General features: G+C 39.5%; 1 protein-coding gene across 1 annotated transcript in view; it reads left to right on the top strand.

The window, feature by feature from the left end:
• The first annotated feature begins 622 nt into the window (after window positions 1-622).
• Window positions 623-21,773, top strand: part of LOC134287653 (uncharacterized) — a 34,898-nt gene continuing 13,747 nt past the window's right edge. Inside the window, exon 1 of the mRNA XM_062850026.1 lies at window positions 623-964. Coding sequence (XP_062706010.1) covers window positions 860-964 — 105 coding nt within the window. The 5' untranslated portion in view covers window positions 623-859. The remainder of the gene's footprint in view (window positions 965-21,773) is intronic.

Genomic DNA, 21,773 nt, shown 5'->3' on the forward strand with positions numbered 1-21,773 from the left:
CTTTTTTCCTTCCCTTCTCCTTCAGGTAAATGATGAATTGGCTCGTGTTCATGGCGATGGCACACAATTCCGAAATGGAGGAGACGACCTACTGTTTTAAATCGATTAAACTTATCCTTTCACAGGTTGTTCTACTCACCCAACGACCAAATCCCAGAGGGTGCTCGTGGATTCTGACAACTTATTTTTCGCGCCATACAAATATGGACCGGTATACTGCATATCTTTGGTCACTATATTTAGAGCTAAGAAAACTGGAAGTTAATTTTAAACACAGTTGGCGTATAAAATCGACTGCTTGAGTACTAATGACAGTTAGCATTTAGGAATTACTACTTTACAAGTTTGGGAGCCACACTAACGCTTAATCTAGTCAGTATTAGTCAATATAAATTTCTTGATGTCAGATACTAAAAATTTGAAAATTTAGCAAAAGACATGAACAGTCATTCCAATTCCAAAAATATATAATTTTATCAGAATCCTAAAAGAGCATCGGCCATTTAATTTGACCATCTCTCGACGCTGTACCTGTTTGAATTGAACCGAAATACTTACGTGTTCGTATAGCAGCCATATCGCCAACCAACGACAAACAAGAGCCTCAATCCAGTTTTGCTGAAACCACAGTCATCAGTAGTGAAAGAGCGAGCATAACATTCGTATCGTCGTCGAGTCGAGTCGTTTTCGTGATTCATTGCTATACGGATATAGCTGTTTGTAGGAGAGTGGATACCCACAGTGCTAGTGGAAAGGAGCCAACCTTGGAATTGTTCAATAGTCGATTGTGGTGATTAACGACGACTAGAAGGAAGTAGGAAGCAGAGGAGTTCGAAGTTCACTGTTTTGGGACATCAAGATGACTATCCTTACGAAGCCCTTTGGGGATGCGAAGAAACCAGAGAAGACTATCCTCCCTCTGGTAGGTGGTTCCGGAGTTCCAGTGGCCCCGACAGCTCCATCCGTAAGTGTTTTCTCGTCTGCAATCACACTTATTGCGTTATATCATATGTTGTGCACACCACCCATTTCACAACATTGCACTTTGCGGCAGAGCCAGATATAATGCCTAGAGGCATATGTGAGTCGCACCCCCTCGCCCTCGCTTGATTTTGTATACCAATCCGAAATTTGGATACCGAACCGATTGGAGCAGAAATTTAATAATGCCTACCGCCAGTAATCAGCCATAATGGGCCATTTCTCGAAAGCGCAACTACGCTGTTGGCTGACTACACGCGTCTGCATCATAATTTCCTCAACTCTGGTCTGCGGCTGATTGGCCTCCGTCCAGTAGTGCAGCAAAATCATCATCAACTCGATATAATATGAGGAAAGGCAGCGCAAAAAATGGATGCCACCATTTTGGTTTCGTTTCTCGTTTTCATTACTGATGTAAAAAGCAAACAATGCAGCAAAGTCTGTGCGGCGAAATCTACCCGATGCGATGTCTGTGGGTAGGCTCACTGGTGCATTGATAGGTGACTAAAAGGAAACGTTTTTTTGGGCCGACCTTTTATTACGTTTCATTCCGTTCATGAAATTTCCAGCTTTGTCATCGCTGCTATAGAGTATCTATATCTTCCATTGAGCATTCAACACATGTGTATCCATGTTTTATGCTGGTGCGATTGATGCAGTCAGAGTGTGCTGCTGCTGGCTGTATACCAACAAAAAGGGCATTCGCTATATATATCTAGCTGGCATAAGCCGTATAGCGGGTCTTAGATTTTTCGTTTGACGTGTTGTTTTCCGCTCGGCATGGGGTTACCCGGAAAATCGATAGTCTAGATGTTGACGTCGTGTTTTATTTTTCTCCAGCCATGGGGACTAAGCTGAACAACGACTGTGTCTAATGATGTCTCTGGCGTAATGTTTATGTAAAAGCTGTAAAAGTTATCGAGTGGAAGAAAATGAAAGAAGAAATTGTGATGCGTAAGTCGGGATGGAATGAAGGGAATTTTCATTTCTATAAAATTGTTTGGTCATTACTTCAAAATTACTGATATGTTTTGGTCATTACTTCAAAAATTACTGATATGTGTACGATTCGACATATGTAACAATAAGACCAACTTTAAACGCTGCTTGTTTGTGGTCAATTCCGTAAAAGTATCCTCATGTTTCAATAGCATCCTGTAGAGGAATTAGGGCATAATGGACACCCTAAGCAAATGAGTACGTTAGGCCTGTATAACAGAGAAAAACTTGGCATATTATCAGTTGGCTTACAACTTTAACTTGTTTCATACGTATTTCAATCAATTTACAGCTGGTAGAATGTCTTTATTGTGAAGAAATAATGAATGGTAAACCGTGTGTTTTAGGGCTGGTAGGAAAGGTATGGGTTGATTGATTGATTTGTCTTTATTAAAGAGACTTTCAGCTTAGCTTTCAGCCCTTGGCTGGTTCGTCTCTAAAGGTATGGGGCGAAATGGACACCTATCGGGGCATAATAGACACCCCTACATATTTTATGCTAATTCTTTGAATACATCGATCAGTTAAGTAATTTGCCTACGGAGATCATAACCAAAGATTGATTTGTCTTTATTTGAGAGACTTTCAGCCCTTGGCTGGTTCGTCTCTATTACCAAAGATATAATTCTCCATCTTAGAAAAGTTTGCATAACATCAAAGTTAATTTTAAATAAACTTTATGATAAAATAATCGGATTGATTTTTTTTTTCCAAACTCTCTAAAACGTCTAAAAGTTTGCAATGTTCATTTCGCTCCGAATCGACTACAACATTAAATTTGCTATTTTGAGTAAATTCTGATCAAAAATAAAACATTTCATCCATTGCTAAATCTGCGTTACATGTATACGGTATAAGCGTTACAAGTATATGTATAAGGTAACAATTCACTTGTTTTTGTGGTGGATACTAGTATGGTACACGCTTGTATGGAAAAAATAAATCCTCGCTCCAGTCGACTTTTTAGATTCCATTTAGGTCCCATATGAACTGTGCAAAATATCAGCGCAATCGGTGAAACTATAATTTAGCGCAAGCGGTTCAAAGTTTTCATAGGATTTACTATGGGAAAAGTTACACTTTCAGATAAAAAATCCCAGAGGTCGTCCCTTGTATCCTTAATTCAAATCGATCAATGTTTCTTGTAGAAAAATCAATTATGAAACTTTCCTTCGAAGACAGCAAAACAATTGGATGCTTGTGGAAAAAGTTATTGATTTATTACCGATTAGTGATCCAACGAACGGCTTTTTATTTTGTTTTATCAGCAGCACTGCTGCTGCCGTTGTTGCATGGGGTGGCGGGAGGCATCACCACCCCCAGAAACAGCAGCAGCCAAGGCAGCAGCTACAGTGCTGCTAATAAAACAAAACAAAAAGCCGTTCGTTCGAATCACTAATCGGTAATAAATTAATAACTTTTTTCACAAGCATCCAATTGTTTTGCGGTCTTCGAAGGAAAGTTTCATGAATTATTTTTCTACAAGAAACGTTGATCGATTTGAATTAAGGAGACAAGGGGCGACCTCTGGGATTTTTTATCTGAAAGTGTAACTTTTCCCATAGTAAATCCTATGAAAACTTTGAACCGCTTGCGCTAAATTATAGTTTCACCGATTGTGCTGAAATTTTGCACAGTTCATATGGGACCTAAATGGGATCTAAAAAGTCAACTGGAGCGAGGATTTGATATTTGTCCCATACTAGTGGATACACTCAAACACTCGTAATACCTTATTTTCTGCTGCTTCGAAATTATAAGAATTTAACCAAATCAAAAACATATTTCAATTTCAATGATATTTTGGTTATTCTGGAGGACTATAAATGGTGCCTTTAAAAATAGAACAATGACTTGTTCCTTTACACTTCTGCATTAAAAGTTTAACATAGAGTAATGCGGGGCAAAAGTTCGCACCTAACAGACTTCACAAAATAAACTAATAAACGAAAAGAAAACAATATCATTTTTCTTCGTTAAACGGGTCCCTATTATGTTACCTTCAAAATGTAGTACTAGATTTTTTCGCATTCCTTTTGTAGTTTTAGTATAACAATTTTCAAAACATGTACTCCAATGCGAACTTTTGCGCCATAGTGGGGGCAAAAGTTCGCATTATGCGGGGCAAAAGTTCGCACCTAGTACAGGGTAGTTTGTTGGTGTGATGTTCATTTATTCCTTGTTAATTCATGTTCGTCTTTTCACTCTAGCCATGAAATCTGTTTCTTTCTGTTCTTAGCATAACGGCCCATCTGGGATACGACCTTGTGTTCAGCTTATGTATAAAATGTGTTTTATGAAGACTTCCACAACTATTAACTAAGACCTGTCCTTTCCAGCGTTACTACATTATGGGGTAATCATAGAGATACGTGTTGAACAAAATATATTTAAAAAAAAACAAATATGCAGCAAAACTGTTGAACGGGACCATAATCGAATCTTATCCCCGTCAGTATGGCGATGAGATAGCTGTCAATTTACAAACTAAGCTATGAAAGACCCCGGTAAAGTAGATGAACATAAGAACTTCAGAAACATACGGAAAGACACGACGAGGATGACTAAGAAAATGTTTTAAAATGTTTTTTAGCCATTTTTCATTTCTTGATTTAAATGTATGATTTGATTTTAATGTTTGCCTTACAATGGAACTTCCTACAAAACTAAGTTCAAACCCTCTGCCGGAACGATTTCAGGGTGCATACTACACATATTGTACATACAGTGATAGACATTCGTTTAGCCGAGACCAAAAAAAGTGTCAGGAAACCCATACAAAAGATTTTATGATAAAACTTTTTTATCGTAGTGATAGTATATCTAGTACTGTTTTATAAAAATGTGATACATCACACTTACATATACACTGAAACAAAAACGAGGGTAAAAACCCTTCAAATGTAATTTTTTTGCCTAGACATTCGTTTAGCCGAGGTAAATGAAAAATTGGTTTTCAATAGATTTTTTGCAATTTCGTGAGTACATTTCGAGGATATACCCCAAGGCATTTAGTTTATGACGTGTTAGCAAGATCATTGGCCTTAAAAGTTTATCTATTTGTGGAATTCAGAGAAATATTATAAAAAAATGTCCCGTTAAGGAGAAGCGATGATATACAAATTTATTTAAGAAAAATGATTTCTGTAAACACTCAAACGTAAGCTAGATTAGCAGTTTTGATAATATGGCACAGAATTATTGTTAGAAATGTTCAAATGATTGCGTTAAATGTCATGAAAAAAATAAGTATATTGGTTTTTGGTTGGTGGAACCTTAAAACGGGATTGATAAAAGCTAAAATAAATAGTTCTGCATTGAAATAAAGACGTGCCCTAATGCCTGTGGAGTATACCTGTTTGGTACTCGCATTACTAAATGAGTTAGAAGACTGCTAAGTGAAAGAACTGCAAGTAGTGTCAGAATTTTTGTAACATGTTTATTTAAAAGCAGATGCTCATACAAAAATGCAAGATATGGTCAAACAATTGGCTTATTTCTTTCAATCTAAAGAAATATATTATAAACGAGTCTTAGTTGTGAACCACATTCATTTTTAACATGATTTATTTGAAAAGAATGTCTAAATTATGAAACAAGTAGTTCATGCTAGAAATTTAAATACTTTCGGTGCCATTTCTCGAAATATGAGCGTCCAATGTATGTTATTTTAGCCAGAATACAGTCTGGAAGATATTGGGAACTATTAGAAGACGTAATAGTAGTAAACGATGTGATTTATGCAAGTGAAACCATCATATTTCATCAAAACAATACTTAAATACGTGATTTTTTTATGGCTTGCGATATTTTTTCTGTTAAAAACATTGTTTTTCGTAAATTTTCAACCTGCTTTGGTCATGAAACTTTCATTGCATTCTTTTGAAACACTTCCGATAAAAATAACTACATCGAATCTCAATTTGGAAACATTTACAATATTATGACATATTTATATTAGATGCATGCAAAATTAATATGGCAACACTTCCAAAAACGACCTAATTCACGATTTTCAAGTCGATCTATAATGCAGGTCACCATACAAAATGACTTTGTTGGATATTTTTCGAAATTTGTTAGTTTTTTTTTATGGAATTCTAAAAAATGTTCAATTCGGCTAAACGAATGTCTAGGCAGAAAATGGCATTTGAAGGGTTTTTACCCTTGTTTTTGTTTCAGTGTAAATGTAAGTATGATGTATCACATTTTTATAAAACAGTACTAGATATACTATCACTACGATAAAAAAGTTTTATCATAAAATCTTTTGTATGAGTTTCCTGACACTTTTTTGAAAATTTTTTAGCCTCGGCTAAACGAATGTCTATCACTGTATATAGTAGAATCTATACGAAATCATCATTGCTTCAAAGATTCTGTAATTATATTGATGTACTAGATTCAGAAATCTAGTGCGAACTTTTGCCCCAAAGCTACTGCGAACTTTTGCCCCACTGTCGAGGTTTTAACAATGTCCCTTTCTGTAAGAAGCACTAGTAGTATATTGCTTATTCGAAAACACCTCTTGAACTACTATGGAACAACGATTCTCCGACATTAAGAGATTATTAGATTCTTTTTCTTCCTGTTACTACAAATTCTTATTCCAAAAGGTCCAAAAATTCTATCAAAACACATAGAAACACATTTTTTTGCATAACTCTGCCGAATCATAACGAAATCGTTACAATTTTTATTGACGGAGTAACTGACCTGATTATGTGTCGAACCCATCCAGATTTGTTTGGGTTTTTAAATCGTGCTCAGAAAAAGACCCACTGCGAACTTTTGCCCCGTGCGAACTTTTGCCCCGCATTACTCTACAAGTCAACGGTTTGAGCATGAGCATGAGCATGAGCATGATTGACCGCCCGCGGTTGCTCCTCTGTTATTGCAAGGACAACTGCATTTACACAATGAACCAACAGATGGTGCTTGGGATTAGCTTTCTCTTCATTTTGTAAATGCTGGAATCCCAATACTTTTCAATAAGCAATACCAGTGCCGGCCGCGTCCGAATGCAGGTCAATTGAGGATAGGGAAGGAAGTGATGACGTGATTCTCGCTTAGGCCAATAACCGAGGAATTCTCTGCGTTACTACGAGAAATCACTAGGAGTTTGGACAGGGGAAATGGAGATATGTTGAGGATTTCATCGTGGTAAACGAATGTCATGTTTTGATTCGCGATTAATAATGCGCTCAAGAAGAAATACCCTTCTAAACCGTGGACGACGAACGCGATCTATTGTGCCTCAAAACTCACCCTACATAAGTTATTCATTCGCAACTAAGGAGAATACAATGCTAAACACCGACGCATTTGTAGTTTGCGTTTCCGCGCGAGACAATGCTAAACGCGATCAATTCACAAGTATTAACAAAATAACACGTTATAAATAAATCAGAAACATCTTACCGCATGGTTCACCGTCTATCTTTTACCGACCCTCTCTTTTTTCCAGAAATTCATGCAACCTTTATTTGAGTCAAAACATTTATTCATTTAGACTAAAATATTACAAATGTCGACACCGAAGATGACGAACCAATCAAATTTTTGTGTACATGCAAAAAATGAAAGAAAAATATTTATTATCTACTAAATGTGCATTTGGAACTAGCGCCGACACATGACGTGACGAACTTTTCAATATTTGTTAGATAAATACACAAAAACCAGAGCAGAATTTTATACATCCTTTAGCATTAATTATTGATAAAATGGAACGAGCTCACCAATAAACATCCTTCGAAGTGTCCAGTGCATATGTGCTGCAGCATCTTCCACTAACTGGCCTCGAAATCACACTGAACCGCTACAACATTACACGGGTACGACGATGTGCACATTCAAATTGTCGACGACGACGCGGCCGATCCGAATGAAAAAAGCGGCACTTTCACTTTGCCTCCACAAACAAACTAAACCGCCCCGTACGAAGATAAGCACGCACACAGGACGACGACGCGATGCAACGACGAACCAAGACGGACTCATATGAGAAATATACACAAATAGATACATGATAGACAAAGTGAAAGAGATAATTTTCAAGATGCAACTTTCGACATTGACAACAAGAAACAAGTCGACACTCATGGTGACGAACTATACAAATTTGATCAAAATCTTCAAAAGATACATATACACATAATGAATAAATAAAATAATGAAAAGAGAGACATCCAGAAAGCAATTAACAAAGAAGCAGCAAGGAACAATCTCACAAGATAAAGAAGCCCACCACGACCACACGATGACGCGCGATCCGACGAACCCGAGCTATCACTTTTCACTCATTACTCTACAAGTCAACGGTTTCGCCAAAAACCATTTCGCCCCGGGTGTCCATTATGCCCCGATCTCCCCTAAGTGGTCCTATTTTTTATGGAATCGTGTATCTGTTAATTTTTATTTGATGAACTGAACAGATCTCAATCAATTTAGCCCTCGACCAGTCGCGTCTTCGACCACCATCAGCGACACCACGCTCACGCTGTGTATCACAAGTATGCAATTTTCATGGTACGTGTACTCAGTACACGACGCGACCGCTCCCGGGTTATTCACGTAGTTTCATGGCAACTGTCAAAATTCCAACACTATCGATTTGTTATATTTAGAAACCGAGCATCATGTCGTCAACCTGGCCATTTTTTATGGTAAACGGTTGATGGTCTAATTATTTTGACCGACTTTTATGATTCTCAGTTAACCTTAAATATACATAAAATAACAAAAAAGTTATCAAGACTTTCTCAGGTCACTAAACGACATTATGTCAAACGACGTTATGTCAAATGACTTTATGCCAGATGTCATGCTCTCGAAAAATCTGCCTTTTAATGCAAAAAAAACTACCGCTTTCTCATCCTATCCGAAAAACATGCTGCTGGTACAGATCGAACTCGATTATTCTGAGACTCGATTATCCGGGATTCGATTAGCCGTTTCCATTCTGCTCGGTCCATGGCTGTGTGTCTCCAGTTCCGCACTCTGTGGAGGGTCCGCAGATCGTCCTGCACTTGATCGACCCATCTAGTTCGCTGCGCACAGCGCACCACGTCTTCTTGTACCGGTCGGATGACTTTCCAGAACCATTTTAGTCGGATTTCTATCCGACATCCTGATGACGTGACCCGTCCACCGTAGCCTCCCGATTTTCGCGGTGTGGACGATGGTTGGTTCTCAGCAGCTGATGCAGCTCGTGGTTCATGGTCCCGTCTTCCATCTGCACTCCGCCGTAGATGGTACGCAACATTTTCCGTTCGAAAACTCCAAGGACGCGTTGGTCCTCTGCACGTAGGGTCCATGTTTCATGCCCATAGAGAACTACCGGTCTAATCAGCGTTTTGTAGATAGTTAACTTCGTGTTACGGCGAACTTTATTCGATCGTGGAGTTCTGCGGAGTCCAAAGTCAGCTCGATTTCCTGCCACAATGCGCCTCTGAATTTCTCTGCTGGTGTCGGTTTCGGCGGTCATCAGTGAGCCCAAGTACCGTATGCGTGATAATGTTTGCACCATCGTACAAATAAGGTACCCATATCACCTGTACACACAATGTCTTGGTTTTTATTGCATGTACGTAAGCTCTAACTCATATCACAGTAGGTTGCGGGTAAAAAAAATCCGATTTCATAAGTTTAAAATTTGCACCATGAAGGGGTAGCAGCGGTAGTCGGGACTTGTCCACGCGCAAATGTTAAAAAAGACATTTCAGGAGTGTTCAGGAGAACTGTAAAACAGTCTTAGACCGAAAAAAAGCAAGGGCAACTATTCCCGAAGGTGTCCACTGGTCGTCCAAGGCTAACATAGATTAAGAAAGCTATCGCTGCCACCAAAAATAAGATTTGGGTGAATTATATGCGCTCAATGAGAAAAATGGCAAAGAAACGCGAAATCAGCGACTTAACGGCATGGCATATCGAAAAGGAAAATTACGGTGGCCTTTATGATCCTTCGACCATAGAAAAAAAACTTACATTATTACCAATGGCATCCAGGAGCTACGAGTAGCGCCATATAAGAAAGTCTTGAATTTGCCCGAACGCAACCTCCGTTTTTTTCGATTTCCGAAAAACTATCGATCCGTACCAAATTCCAGAATCAATAGTTATTATAACTTTTGTTTGTGTGCCAATGTCTACACCATTATGCAATGTCAAAATAAAAAAATAAATTCAAAAATTGTTAATCTTGACTTTGACACTACCACGGATACTTTTCGACATTTGCGCGTGGACAAATCACGAGCTAGGTTGCCACTTAGTCATTATGCAAGTGTAAAACTAAGAAAATCAACACTTTTTATTCACAGCCTACTAGAATATGAGTAATAGCTTAAATGCCTGCAAATAAAACCAATACATTGTCTTCACATGTCAAACTGGAATTTTATTTGACGATGGTGCAAACATTATCACGCATACGGTACACGGATTTTTCAACCGCCTCGATTTAATGACCGTCGATAGAAATTAGGGGTGGTGGGCGCTGTGATTCCTCGGATGCACGTTTCCGCAATCGTCTCAAATTTACGAGCAATACTATCAATATCATCAGCAAAACCAAGCAGCTGAACGGACTTCGTGAAAATCGTTACACTTTATCCCGCTCTCCTAATTACACCTTCTAACGCAATGTTGAACCGCAAGCACGAAATACCATCACTTTGCCGTAACCCTCTGCGAGATTCGAAGGGACTCGAGAGTGTCACTGATACTCGAACTACACACATCACTCGATCCATCGTCGCCTTGATCAACCGTGTCAGTTTATCCGGGAATCCGTATTCTTGCATAATCTGCCATAGCTGGTCTCGATCGATTTTATCATACGCCGAGTTGAAATCGATGAACAAGTGATGTGTGGGCACGATGTATTCGCGGCATGTCAGTAAAACCTGGCGGATGGCGAACATCCGGTCCGTTTTAGCGCGTTCACTAATGGATCCAGCCTGATATTGTCCCACGAACTCTCTTGCAATCGGTGATAGCGGCATAAAATTTGAGAGAGTATCTTGTAGGCAGCGCTCAGCAGTGTGAGCGCGCGATAGTTTCGGCAATCCAACTTGTCGCCCTTTTTGTAGATAGGACACAAGATACCTTCCATCCTCCGGTAATACTTCCTCCTCCCAAATCTTGGTAATAACCCAGTGCAGTGCTCTCACCAGTGCTTCTCCACCGTATTTTAGAAGCTCGCTTGGTAGTTGATCTGCTCCAGCGGCTTTGTTGTTTTTCAACTGGCCAACCTCCTCCTCAATCTCTTGGAGGTCAGGGGTCGAAAGTCTTTCGTTCTGTGCGCATACTCCTAGATCTGTTACTACGCCACCTTCGGTACTTGCAACGTCGCCATTGAGGTGCTCATCGTAATACTGCCGCCACCTCTCGACCACCTCACGCTCGCTCGTGAGAATATTCCCGAATATTATCTCGGCACATGTCGGCTTGTGGCACAAAGCCTCTGCGCGAGCGGTTCAGCTTCTCGTAGAACTTTCGTGTGTCCTTAGCGCGGTACAGCTCTTCCATCGCTTCGCGATCTCGTTCTTCCTGCTGGTGCTTCTTCATCCGGAAGACTGAGTTCTGCCTGTTCCGTGCCTGTCTATAACGTTCCTCATTTGCTCTCGTATAGTGCTGCAGCATTCTCGCCCATGCTGCATTCTTCTCGTTTTTCAACTGATCACATTCGCCAGCGTACCAGTCGTTTCTGTGAATCGGAGTCGCGTAGCCTAGTGCTGTAGCCGAGGTACTACCTATGGCGGATCGGATGTCCCTCCAGCCATCTTCAAGTGTAGCTGCGCCAAGCTGCTCTTCCGTTGGTAGGGCCACTGCTAACTGCTGCGCGTAGTCTTGAGCCACTTCTACGTTACGCAGCTGCTCGATGTTGAGCCGCGGCATTCGACCTCGACGCGTGGTAATAACTGTCGAAAGTTTTGAGCGCATGCATAAATACAGCGACTAAGTAGTGATCCGAATCTATATTCGCACTGCGATATGTGCGGACATTGATTATATCCGAGAAGAATTTACCGTCGATTAGAACGCGGTCGATTTGGTTTTCTGTTTGATTGTCGGGTGATCTCCAGGTGGCTTTGTGGATATCTTTGCAGGGAAAGATGGTGGTTCGGACTACCATACCACGGGAGGCTGCAAAGTTTACGCATCGCTGGCCGTTATCATTCGATACGGCGTGCAGGCTGTTTCGCCCGATTACCGGTCTGTACATTTCCTCCCTTACTACCTGCACGTTCAGGTCACCGACAACGATTTTCACGTCACGCGGCTGTAACCATCGTATGTTTGCTCTAACTGCGCGTAGAACGCTTCATTCTCGTCATCAGATCTCCCTTCATGTGGGCAGTGGACGTTGATGATGCTGTAGTTGAAGAAACGGCCCTTAACTCTTAACATGCACATCCTTGCGTTGATCGGCTGCCACCCGATCACACGGTGTCGCATCTTTCTCAACACTAAATCCTGTTCCCAGTTCAGTGGTGGTGCCACAACTTTGGTAGAAGGTAGCCGCTCGATGCCCGCTTTTCCACACTTCCTGTTTAGTCCAACAAAGTTCCTGCAACGCCACGATGTCGAAGTTGCGGGGATGTAGTTCGTCGTAAGTTATCCTCTCACATCCTGCGAAACCAAGTGACTTGCTATTCCATGTTCCAAGTTTCCAATCGTAATCTTTATTTCGTCGCGTAGGTCTTTGCCGATTGTATCGAGTCGTATTTTCTTCTATGTCATTTGCGATGGGGATTTTTACGGGTGGCTTATTGGGCCTACGCCAACACTCCTGTATCGCCGGAGGGCCATCGTACCAGTTCTGTTCAACGTCCCAACCAACACCGGGACGACCACGCTGATAGGGCTACCACCTTGGATCGATGAACAGACAATCGGGTCGTACCTCCTCAATCTAGCTGATGTCAGAAGGAAAACAGTGCCTAGGCTGCACTACCAGCTAAGCACACAACTCTTAGCTGACAGTCTTTGTCATCGCTTGACCCGTGGAAGCATGAGGTAGGAACTTGTGAGGACCAGAGCTATGTTGGACGCTCTCCTTATCGACTCATCGGCCCCAAAACACACACATACAATTTTTCACGCCAATCTGTTCAGTAGTGTCCGAGTCTATAAGGGTCAGACAGACAAATATGATTATATGCACACTGTGCATTGCACAGATGATGGTTTTCGCTCGTTACAAATTCAGTTATTACCGCTTTCTCATCTTACCTGCAGAAGTACGCCAAACATGCTGTTTGTCTTGCAGTTTACAAGTACCTTCTTACGAAACGAAAACAAGATTCCAAAATTTGCACCAAAATATTGAATGTCAAATATTTGAATCATGTGAGTCTGTTTGGAATTTCCTTTCAAACTGTGTTCCGCAGCAATGCAATGGGTAAATAATGTCTGTCCAGGCAGTGGAAAATATTTGCTAAAGGCTTTGCTGCAGCCGCGTGTATGCCAATGCACTGTATACAATATACATGTATACGAATGACAAATGTAAAGTTATCTGGCATTGGACACAGCCAAATTTGCAAGTTTCGAATGAGAATAATCGATACCGGAAAAATTTCGTACGTCCACATTTATTTGCAATGAGATAAGGGGCCGTCCATATACCACGTGGACAGAAAAATCGTGATTTTTTACCCCCTCCCCCCTCCCAGTGGACAAGCGTGGACTTTTCACTGACCCCTACCCCCCTCCCCTAATGTCCACGTGGACTTCAGAAAAAAATATATCGTTTTTTTTATTTAAAAAAAACAGTGATTTTCAAATTTTTAAAGCTATTTTTCTGAAAATGATGCAATGAATAAAATATTTTTCTTAATTTTATATATTACGAATATTTTCGTATTACAAACTTTTTACACAGGCTACCATGGCTCTCTGAATGTTCAACCCATGATTGTCTCATATCTTTAGATGACTTTTATGTTTTTACATACTATCTATCAAAGATTGTATTTTTTTACGGCAACATTTTGAAAGTGCATAGTATCGTTTCAAAACTCACTCATTGTGATATGATTTTGAACTTAATGTTCTATAAAATATTTTATATTTCAGAGGAAATATAAAGTTTCTTGATTTAAAGTATATACAGATTTACATATAGAATTAAAAATGATCAGTTCGAAATCCTGATAATTTTTCAAGAATGTTGTCATTATATTTCAAAATTGGTTTAAGAAGTTATGATTTTATCCTTTGAGTAGCCGTCGCGAACTAAAAACACGTTATGTAATAAAAATAATATAATAGATAACTGTCATGAAGTTGAATCACATCAATAGTACAACATAATTTGTTACACTGACGATTCTTTTTTTTTTTCTTCAATCAATATTGTCCACGTGGACATTTGACAAACCCCCACCCCCCTCTCCGTGGACAATCGTGGACTTTTCTCAGACCCCCCCCCCTCTAAGTTGTCCACGTGGTATATGGACGGCCCCTAACGAAAAAAAGCGGATTGTTCAACGACAGTTTCCGGGGTGGTCATTCAAGAGGTGGAAGGTAGAGGAGAAGACCACGACGATGGCGATGGCAAGGGCTTCAAGATGTGATGAGGCGGGAGTAGTTACAACAGTTGCGTTTCGGAAAGAATCCTTAGTTTCATTGATGCCGTAGCAGGTCCAAATGGCCGTTCGGACAAACTTTTTCACGAAAGCGTGCTTGGAAGGGCTCCCAATGTGCAGGCTCACCGATCGGAAGGTCAGATCCAGTGAATTGTCTTGTGATGATGTCCCAGGTGTGATTTTTCCATGCGGGTACAGCCGTATGCTGTCTAAACGGCTGACGATCACGATTTCAGAAAATCCCGTGTACTTCGGTTCAACGTGGTTTTCGTACCCATTTGGAAATCTACTAATGACTGCCTCCCTTCATCCCCACCACAATCGTTTATCACCCGAAGCATTCATCACTTATCAGTTGACATTTTTTCATCTCCTTCTGCATTCCTTTCTGGATGCGTGAAACCAGCCAGCCGCGTACCTCCATCTCTTCCGCACACCCAGATTTGCGCTTCGCTTGCGTACCCCCAGCATATACCATTTCTATTTGAGCGTTGTGATAAATGAGTTTATGCAATTCAGTATCATAATTTATATCTTATCTAACTCATTTTGGTATCATAATGGCCATTTTTTCCGAACTGGTTCATTATGCAACTGAAATGAGTTGTATAATGAAAATTAGTTGTATAATGTTCATAATGCAACTCATTTGAGTTGCATTATGAACATTATGCAACTCAAATGAGTTGCATTATGAAAAAATCATTGCATAAAATTTTTTTTGCAATTTCTCATCGTAATAGGCTGTTTTACCTCACGCAAATCTGACAGGAAAAGGCCTACTTTCCCACACCAAAGTAACAGTGCTGTAATGGTTCATTACAGCACTGATTTGCGTTGCGTAATGAACCATTACAGCACTGTTTTCAGTTTTGATCAACTTCTTGATGCTTTCTGGACGCAGTTTTGAAAAATTGTGACAACTGCACAGTATAACCTGCTATGATCAGATTTTCTTAAACATTGCTATGATCATCAGTGTGCAGTATGATGCAAAAGTTTTGTTAAAAACTATCCTCAAACGGTAATTTATGAACTTGCAAAAAACGTTGTACGCAACTCGGTGCAGAACTCGATTTTTACAGCACTCGTCGTAATTATCCAACTCGGCAAGCCTCGTTGGATAAATGTACGACTCGTGCTGTAAAAATCGTCATTCTGCACCTTGTTGCGTAAACTACTAGTATGGAACTCGTTGCAAAACTCGCTTTTTTCAGCACTCTTCGTATTTATCCAACTCGGCTGGCAAGCCTCGTTGGATAAATGTACGACTCGTGCTGAAAAAAAACAACTTTTTGCAACTCGTCACATAAATAACTATTACAACATTGTCCCCTAGTTTTATGTACTGTGGGTTGAAACAAATCAAGAATGTTAAAAATGGATTATCTAAGATGCTCCAACCGGTAGAAAATTAGAAACCTTGCTCCTAGAAACCTTTATTCTAGAGCGGAAAACAAGGATATTGAAGCTTCGATCATAAGGGTGTCAGCAACTTGAGCTCCTTGTAGGCGCTCACAATCCAATCGTCGAGTTTCCACGAATCAGTATACGCCTCGGTATGAACTTCAGTGAAATCGTTTTCTTTAGGTATTGAGTCCCAACATGGTCAAAGTAGTTCCTGACAATCATTAGCTACCAGGCAGGAGCAGCAGTATCCTGCTACATAATTAGTCTCTGGCACTACATAACCCTAAATCGTGTTCAGATAGATTTAGACAGATTGGGATAGATTAAGATAATTGACAAGCGATCCGAAAATCCCCAAACAATAACAACGATCCTGTGACACTAAGGCTTAATGAAACAATGCAGGAGTCGGATTCAGTCGGAAGCTCAAGTCTCCATTTTAGTAACTGTGGAGTTGGGAGTTTTGAATCGGGCCGCAAAAAGTTGAATGACCATTCCGGAAACTGTCATTCTCCCAAGACCAGCAGCCTGGGAGTTTCCTCCTGTTCCCATCTGGGATTGCACTTTGAGATTTCGGGGTTCAGAAGGATTTTTGTAGATAGTACTTGTTTTGTAATCCTAGGTTTTGTGCATAGAACCTTGCTTAAAATATGGAATAAAAAATAAATAAAAATGTTAAAAAAAACATCCCAGTTATTGTGGCCGTATCTTTGATCACTTGACAGCTGATGTTGTTTTTCTTGGCTTCAAAAATTGCTGAGATTTTGTTTCATAATTTCAGTTCAGTGTGGAGTACAATTGTCAATTTTTTTATAGCAGCCACCATAAAATCTGTGCCTGCCGGTGCCACAGGTGTGCCTGATGTGCCCAAGGCACACTGTGTAGAGTGACTACCCCTTGGGATTGTTATTGTTTAACTTTCTTTTATTTACAACATCAAGCGAATCCAGGGATTTAAAATTATATTTTTCTTTTTCTTTTATTCGATCTCAGCTGGCTAAAAGGCTGAGAAGCACTTCTTAGTTTTTGGAAGCTTAGAATTTCTTTAGATTGTGTTCTCTGATGGACACAAGAATTAAATTTGTTGGTGAGCTTGTTCCATATTATAAAAATAATAGTATATGAAGTACAATATTATATTGAAAACTAACTCTCAATAGGAGTTTCGATTATAAACTCATATCACACGATGCAACGCAAATTATCGGTTGTTTTACATATAATGAAACTGATTTTTGTTTTTAAGCACACTTAGAAGATAATTGGTACCGTCGTTGGGGGTGAGAATGGGTCAAAAAAGGGTACTCAAAGATTGTTTGTTAAATAACAAATGCAGTAGAAGTCGGAATAACTTTTTTTTTGGCATGCATACTCTTCTATGCGGTAATGACAGTTTGGCAAGAAAGTATCACGTTATATGAATTGCTTACTAAACTACAAATGATTGAAAATTGACCCAATCTCACCCCTTAGAGGGGGTGAGAATGGGTCAAAGTATTCAAAATCGCCTATCTAATAATATAAGTTAATTTTATTGATCATACCTAGTAAACCTACTTAAAATACAATGTAACCATAACGAATACAAACTTAGGTAATTTAAAAAGACGATTAATCCACCTAAAAGGGCTAATACAACCGAAAAAATGGTTGAAATTTGATAAAATATCGTGTATCGCCATTTTCAGCCACCATAATCATCCTCATTTAAAGTTTCAACCTCCATGAGAGGAGAGAGGATTACAATGAGGAAGGGGCGCATTGAATAAATTGATTGAAAAAAAAAACATGATATTTTTAGTAGACGTTCGCTCGCTTTCCAACATTGTGCTATGGTACCGGTTTTATAGCCCCGGTATTTCATGGATCCCACCACCGTCTGGTAGTTTCACGATATTTCCTTAAACATTCAAAAATGAGTGGAGAAGAAGAACGCAAATAAGGCGCCATCCACAAATTACGTAACGCTCGAGGGGGAGGGGGGGAGTATGACCGAGCGTTACGGTCCATACAAAAATTTTCGGGTTTTCATACAAAAAAGCGTTACGGAGGGGGGAGGGGTGTCGAAAAATGTCGATTTTAGCGTTACGTAATAAATGGATGCTGCCTAAGTCTATTTTGTGAGCTTACGATATTATAGTACCCTAAAGGTTAGCTGATGATTAGAGGAGCTGTTCAAACGCAAGGGTGTATTCAAATAGATTATTTTAGGCTCTAAACGTGTGAACACACTCGCTTGGCACTTGTTTGACATATTTTCGAATAAAAAGCGTGGTGCGGTAAACATGGCACCACTCTTACGTCAATTGGGGACTGGATAACAAGTTAAATTTTTCGTTAAGGTTATGTGCACTCGATAACTTGCTTGACCCAATCTCACCCCCATTCTTAATATTTAGACATAGGGTCGAAAATATTGATTTTTTAATAAAAAGAGCAATGATAGCCCGCTTTTTTCGTTGCATCAACCAGGTAATACATAGAGTAAAGTGGGGCAAAAGTTCGAGTGGGGCAAGAGTTTCTTTTGAAGTTTTTGAGCTCAATTCAAATTCGGGTGTCAAGGTTGTTCGAACCCTTTTTGAAAAAGAGTCTTTCACTCCAAAAATTATGAAAATTGATCAATATTTCGAGAAGTTATGACAAAATGTTGGTTTTTGATCAAAAAATTGTAACATGCGATGGCCCTTCCAACGCATGGAATGAAATTTTAATGAAATCGAGTTCGATATTTTATTTTGGGGCGTAACTAGGTATATTTTGAAGATGCTCTAGCATGTATAACTTTTTGCAAAAAAGATTTGGAAATCGTATTTTACACATAGTGGGGCAAAAGTTCGAATTGTGGGGCAAAAGTTCGAGTCATGTGGCAACTTTAGGTAGAAACCTAAAATTCTGCAAAATGTACATATTATCTCTAAGAGTGATGGAATTAGTGAGAAAATTCGATTAAAGTTGAAAAAAAAGTTGTTTTATCTGAATTTGGCGGAAAACTACTAATTTTTGGTGTAGTAAATTTAACTCTGATTTGGGTAAAATCCAAATCGAATTTTAAAGTGTATTCCAGTTCTAACATCAAATATTAAGTGGTTTCAGGTATTCCTATTACCAAAGTGTCAAAATAGTGTGCTACGGTTAGCGAAATTCCAGAAACACTAGATTCGAACTTTTGCCCCAGTAGTGGGGCAAGAGTTCGAATAAAACACACACATACAAAAAGTGTTGTAACTCAAAATTGAAAAGACATTTGGCATAACTTTGTTCAGCAAAATTTTAGCTCATAGATGGTAGAATCACCTCACGGTATTTATTTATTTTTATCTGCTTCGATTTTTTGAAATAGGTTGAATTATCAACTAAGGTCGAACTTTTGCCCCACCTTACTCTACAGCTAACCACTTATAAGAAAAAATATAGATAGGTACTTGTGTGAAACATTACGAAGGAGAATTTTTTTCAGAGTGATTTACTAGTAGATTCATCATATAAGTTTAACCACAAATTTAACAAAAAACGATTATTGCTAAACATCTTATTCTGCACCATGACGTGTAAAAATATTTCCTCTTTGCAATAATATAAAGTTTTCAATGTAAATCAGTGATAGTTGATGAGCTATTTCAAATTTTATGTTTTTCCGTTTTGACCCAATCTCACCCCCCAGACCCATTGTCACCCCCATCGACGGTACAAAGACAACTGAGAAATTACGATTATCATTAGGTGGGTGGTACCGTGCTGTACGAGTCCAGCCAATACTTAAAGGTCAGTCACGTCAAGGATTCATTTCAAGCATGCCACGTGGCAATAATTTTGTAACTGATCAGTTTTGATTAGGGCACGCTTGGGGTTTTTACTTTCTTCCTAATCGGTTCGCTGTTGGTAATGGCCTCAATGGAATTGCTTACCGAATGGAAAAGTGGCGGCCCATAGACAACTACTTCGATGATGACATTACATACCAAACATTGGTGATAGATTTCCCGCCGTCTCAAATTGAGCCAGCCGAATGTCATTACATACACTCTGAAAATTCTTCACGTCGTTGTTACGTGAAAACATACGTAAAAATTTTCCATCGCACTTTCCACGTAACAGCCACGTGGATTGTGAGTGACGGAACTCAATTCCTCGTATCTCAAGGTCACTGATATTTCACGTAACAGCTACGTGGAAGTTAAGATAAGTTTTACTGGATGCCTTTAATGATAATTGCCTGGTATCTATTTAGTTTACTTTTCATTTCAAAAGTTGTACCGGGGCATAACCTAATTCCTATCACTTTTTTCTGTTCCTCATTCCGTTCACCCCATTTGCTTTGCATGGTGTGAAAGGAATTAGGAACCGAAAAAAACCTAGGAATTAGGTGATGTTACGGTACATAAAAGCTGAATGCTAAGCGTTTTATATAATGTGTTCATATGTTTCATAATACATTAATATTTATTATAATTTTTTGAATAACACAAATTTTGGCACACAGAAACATAGAAAGGACGAATGGGAATGGCCTTTAATCGATTTGAACTCCGCACCGCATGCGCTGGCCTCCATGGCTCGGTGATTCTAGTCGGTGCCATCCGTACCTGAAATTCGACATAATCTTTTCAGCCACAAAACAATTAAATAGTTATATTTAGAAAAAAACCTGTAGATACTCGAAAGACTAAGCGATGATTGCTGCTGCTGCTGCTAACTAACTAAAATGCTAGGTTAGAAATTATTGTTTACATTCCTGAGTGGCAGTGGAGCACTCATTTCCACCCAACAACCACGTAGCATTGACGTGAAAAGTAGGCGGAAAAATATGCTACGTGAAAAATCACGTAGCTCTTACTACAAACATCAGTGAGTGCCATGTGGGTCCAGTAAATCTGAGTTGAGTGACGAAAAGGGCAGCTTACGTGATTTTTCACGTAGCATTGACGTTTGGATTATTTTGAGTGTACATGTGCACAACCTATGTAGAAATAACAATTATAGAATGCAAATTTCAAGGACGGTTTTCTGTAAATCACCTTGTCTGATAGATTGCAGCGCAGTTCTGTACCTTCCAGTACGGAGTTAGTTTACGATGTTTATAAAAGTCCCCCGTACCTGGAACATAGTTGCAAATATTTATCTGTTTGCCCTTTGAATTCCGAATCGGTTGGTAGGTAGCTGGTGAGATGTTCCGCAGTATGACGAAAGTGCCAAATCGAGTGAATGAAAGAGGGTGCATTGTCGTCGTCGTCGCGTTTGTATGGTCATTCTTGAAGCAGAAAATGGATGAGCTGATATGGGTAGGCACATCCATTACGTGATAATTGCCGTGCATGGTTATATTTGTTCCTGTTATTGTCGGCTTATGGGGCCTCCTCGGCTGCCTGGCATGTGTGGAAATACCGATAACTAGGTATATAGCAATTTTACGCCTTACCATTGAAAACGTGTGCGCAGCAATAGAAATGCGCTTTTCTAGTTTTCATGCATGGTAATGATAAAGCTACACCAGACGGTATTTGTTGTTAAGAGTCTATCTATGTATCGATATACATAGTTATAAATTTTTAATATTTTTTTTTTACTTCAAGTGTTAACTATAGGACTCGATTTTGTCTACTCCTCAACCTCGTTTTGCGTTCATTGAGAATAGTATGCTAGTCCCAAGCCCTGTTCATTGATTCCTTGTATAATTTCGATTGCTCTGGTCAATCACGGAGTAGCAACTACGAATTGTGCGGTCATCTATGCTCATGCTCATGCTCTTCAACCTCGTTTTGCGCTCATTGTTGGCTGAGCGAGAAT

The sequence above is a fragment of the Aedes albopictus genome, chromosome 2, assembly GCF_035046485.1.
Source record: "Aedes albopictus strain Foshan chromosome 2, AalbF5, whole genome shotgun sequence".
In the NCBI taxonomy this organism is placed as follows: domain Eukaryota; kingdom Metazoa; phylum Arthropoda; class Insecta; order Diptera; family Culicidae; genus Aedes; species Aedes albopictus.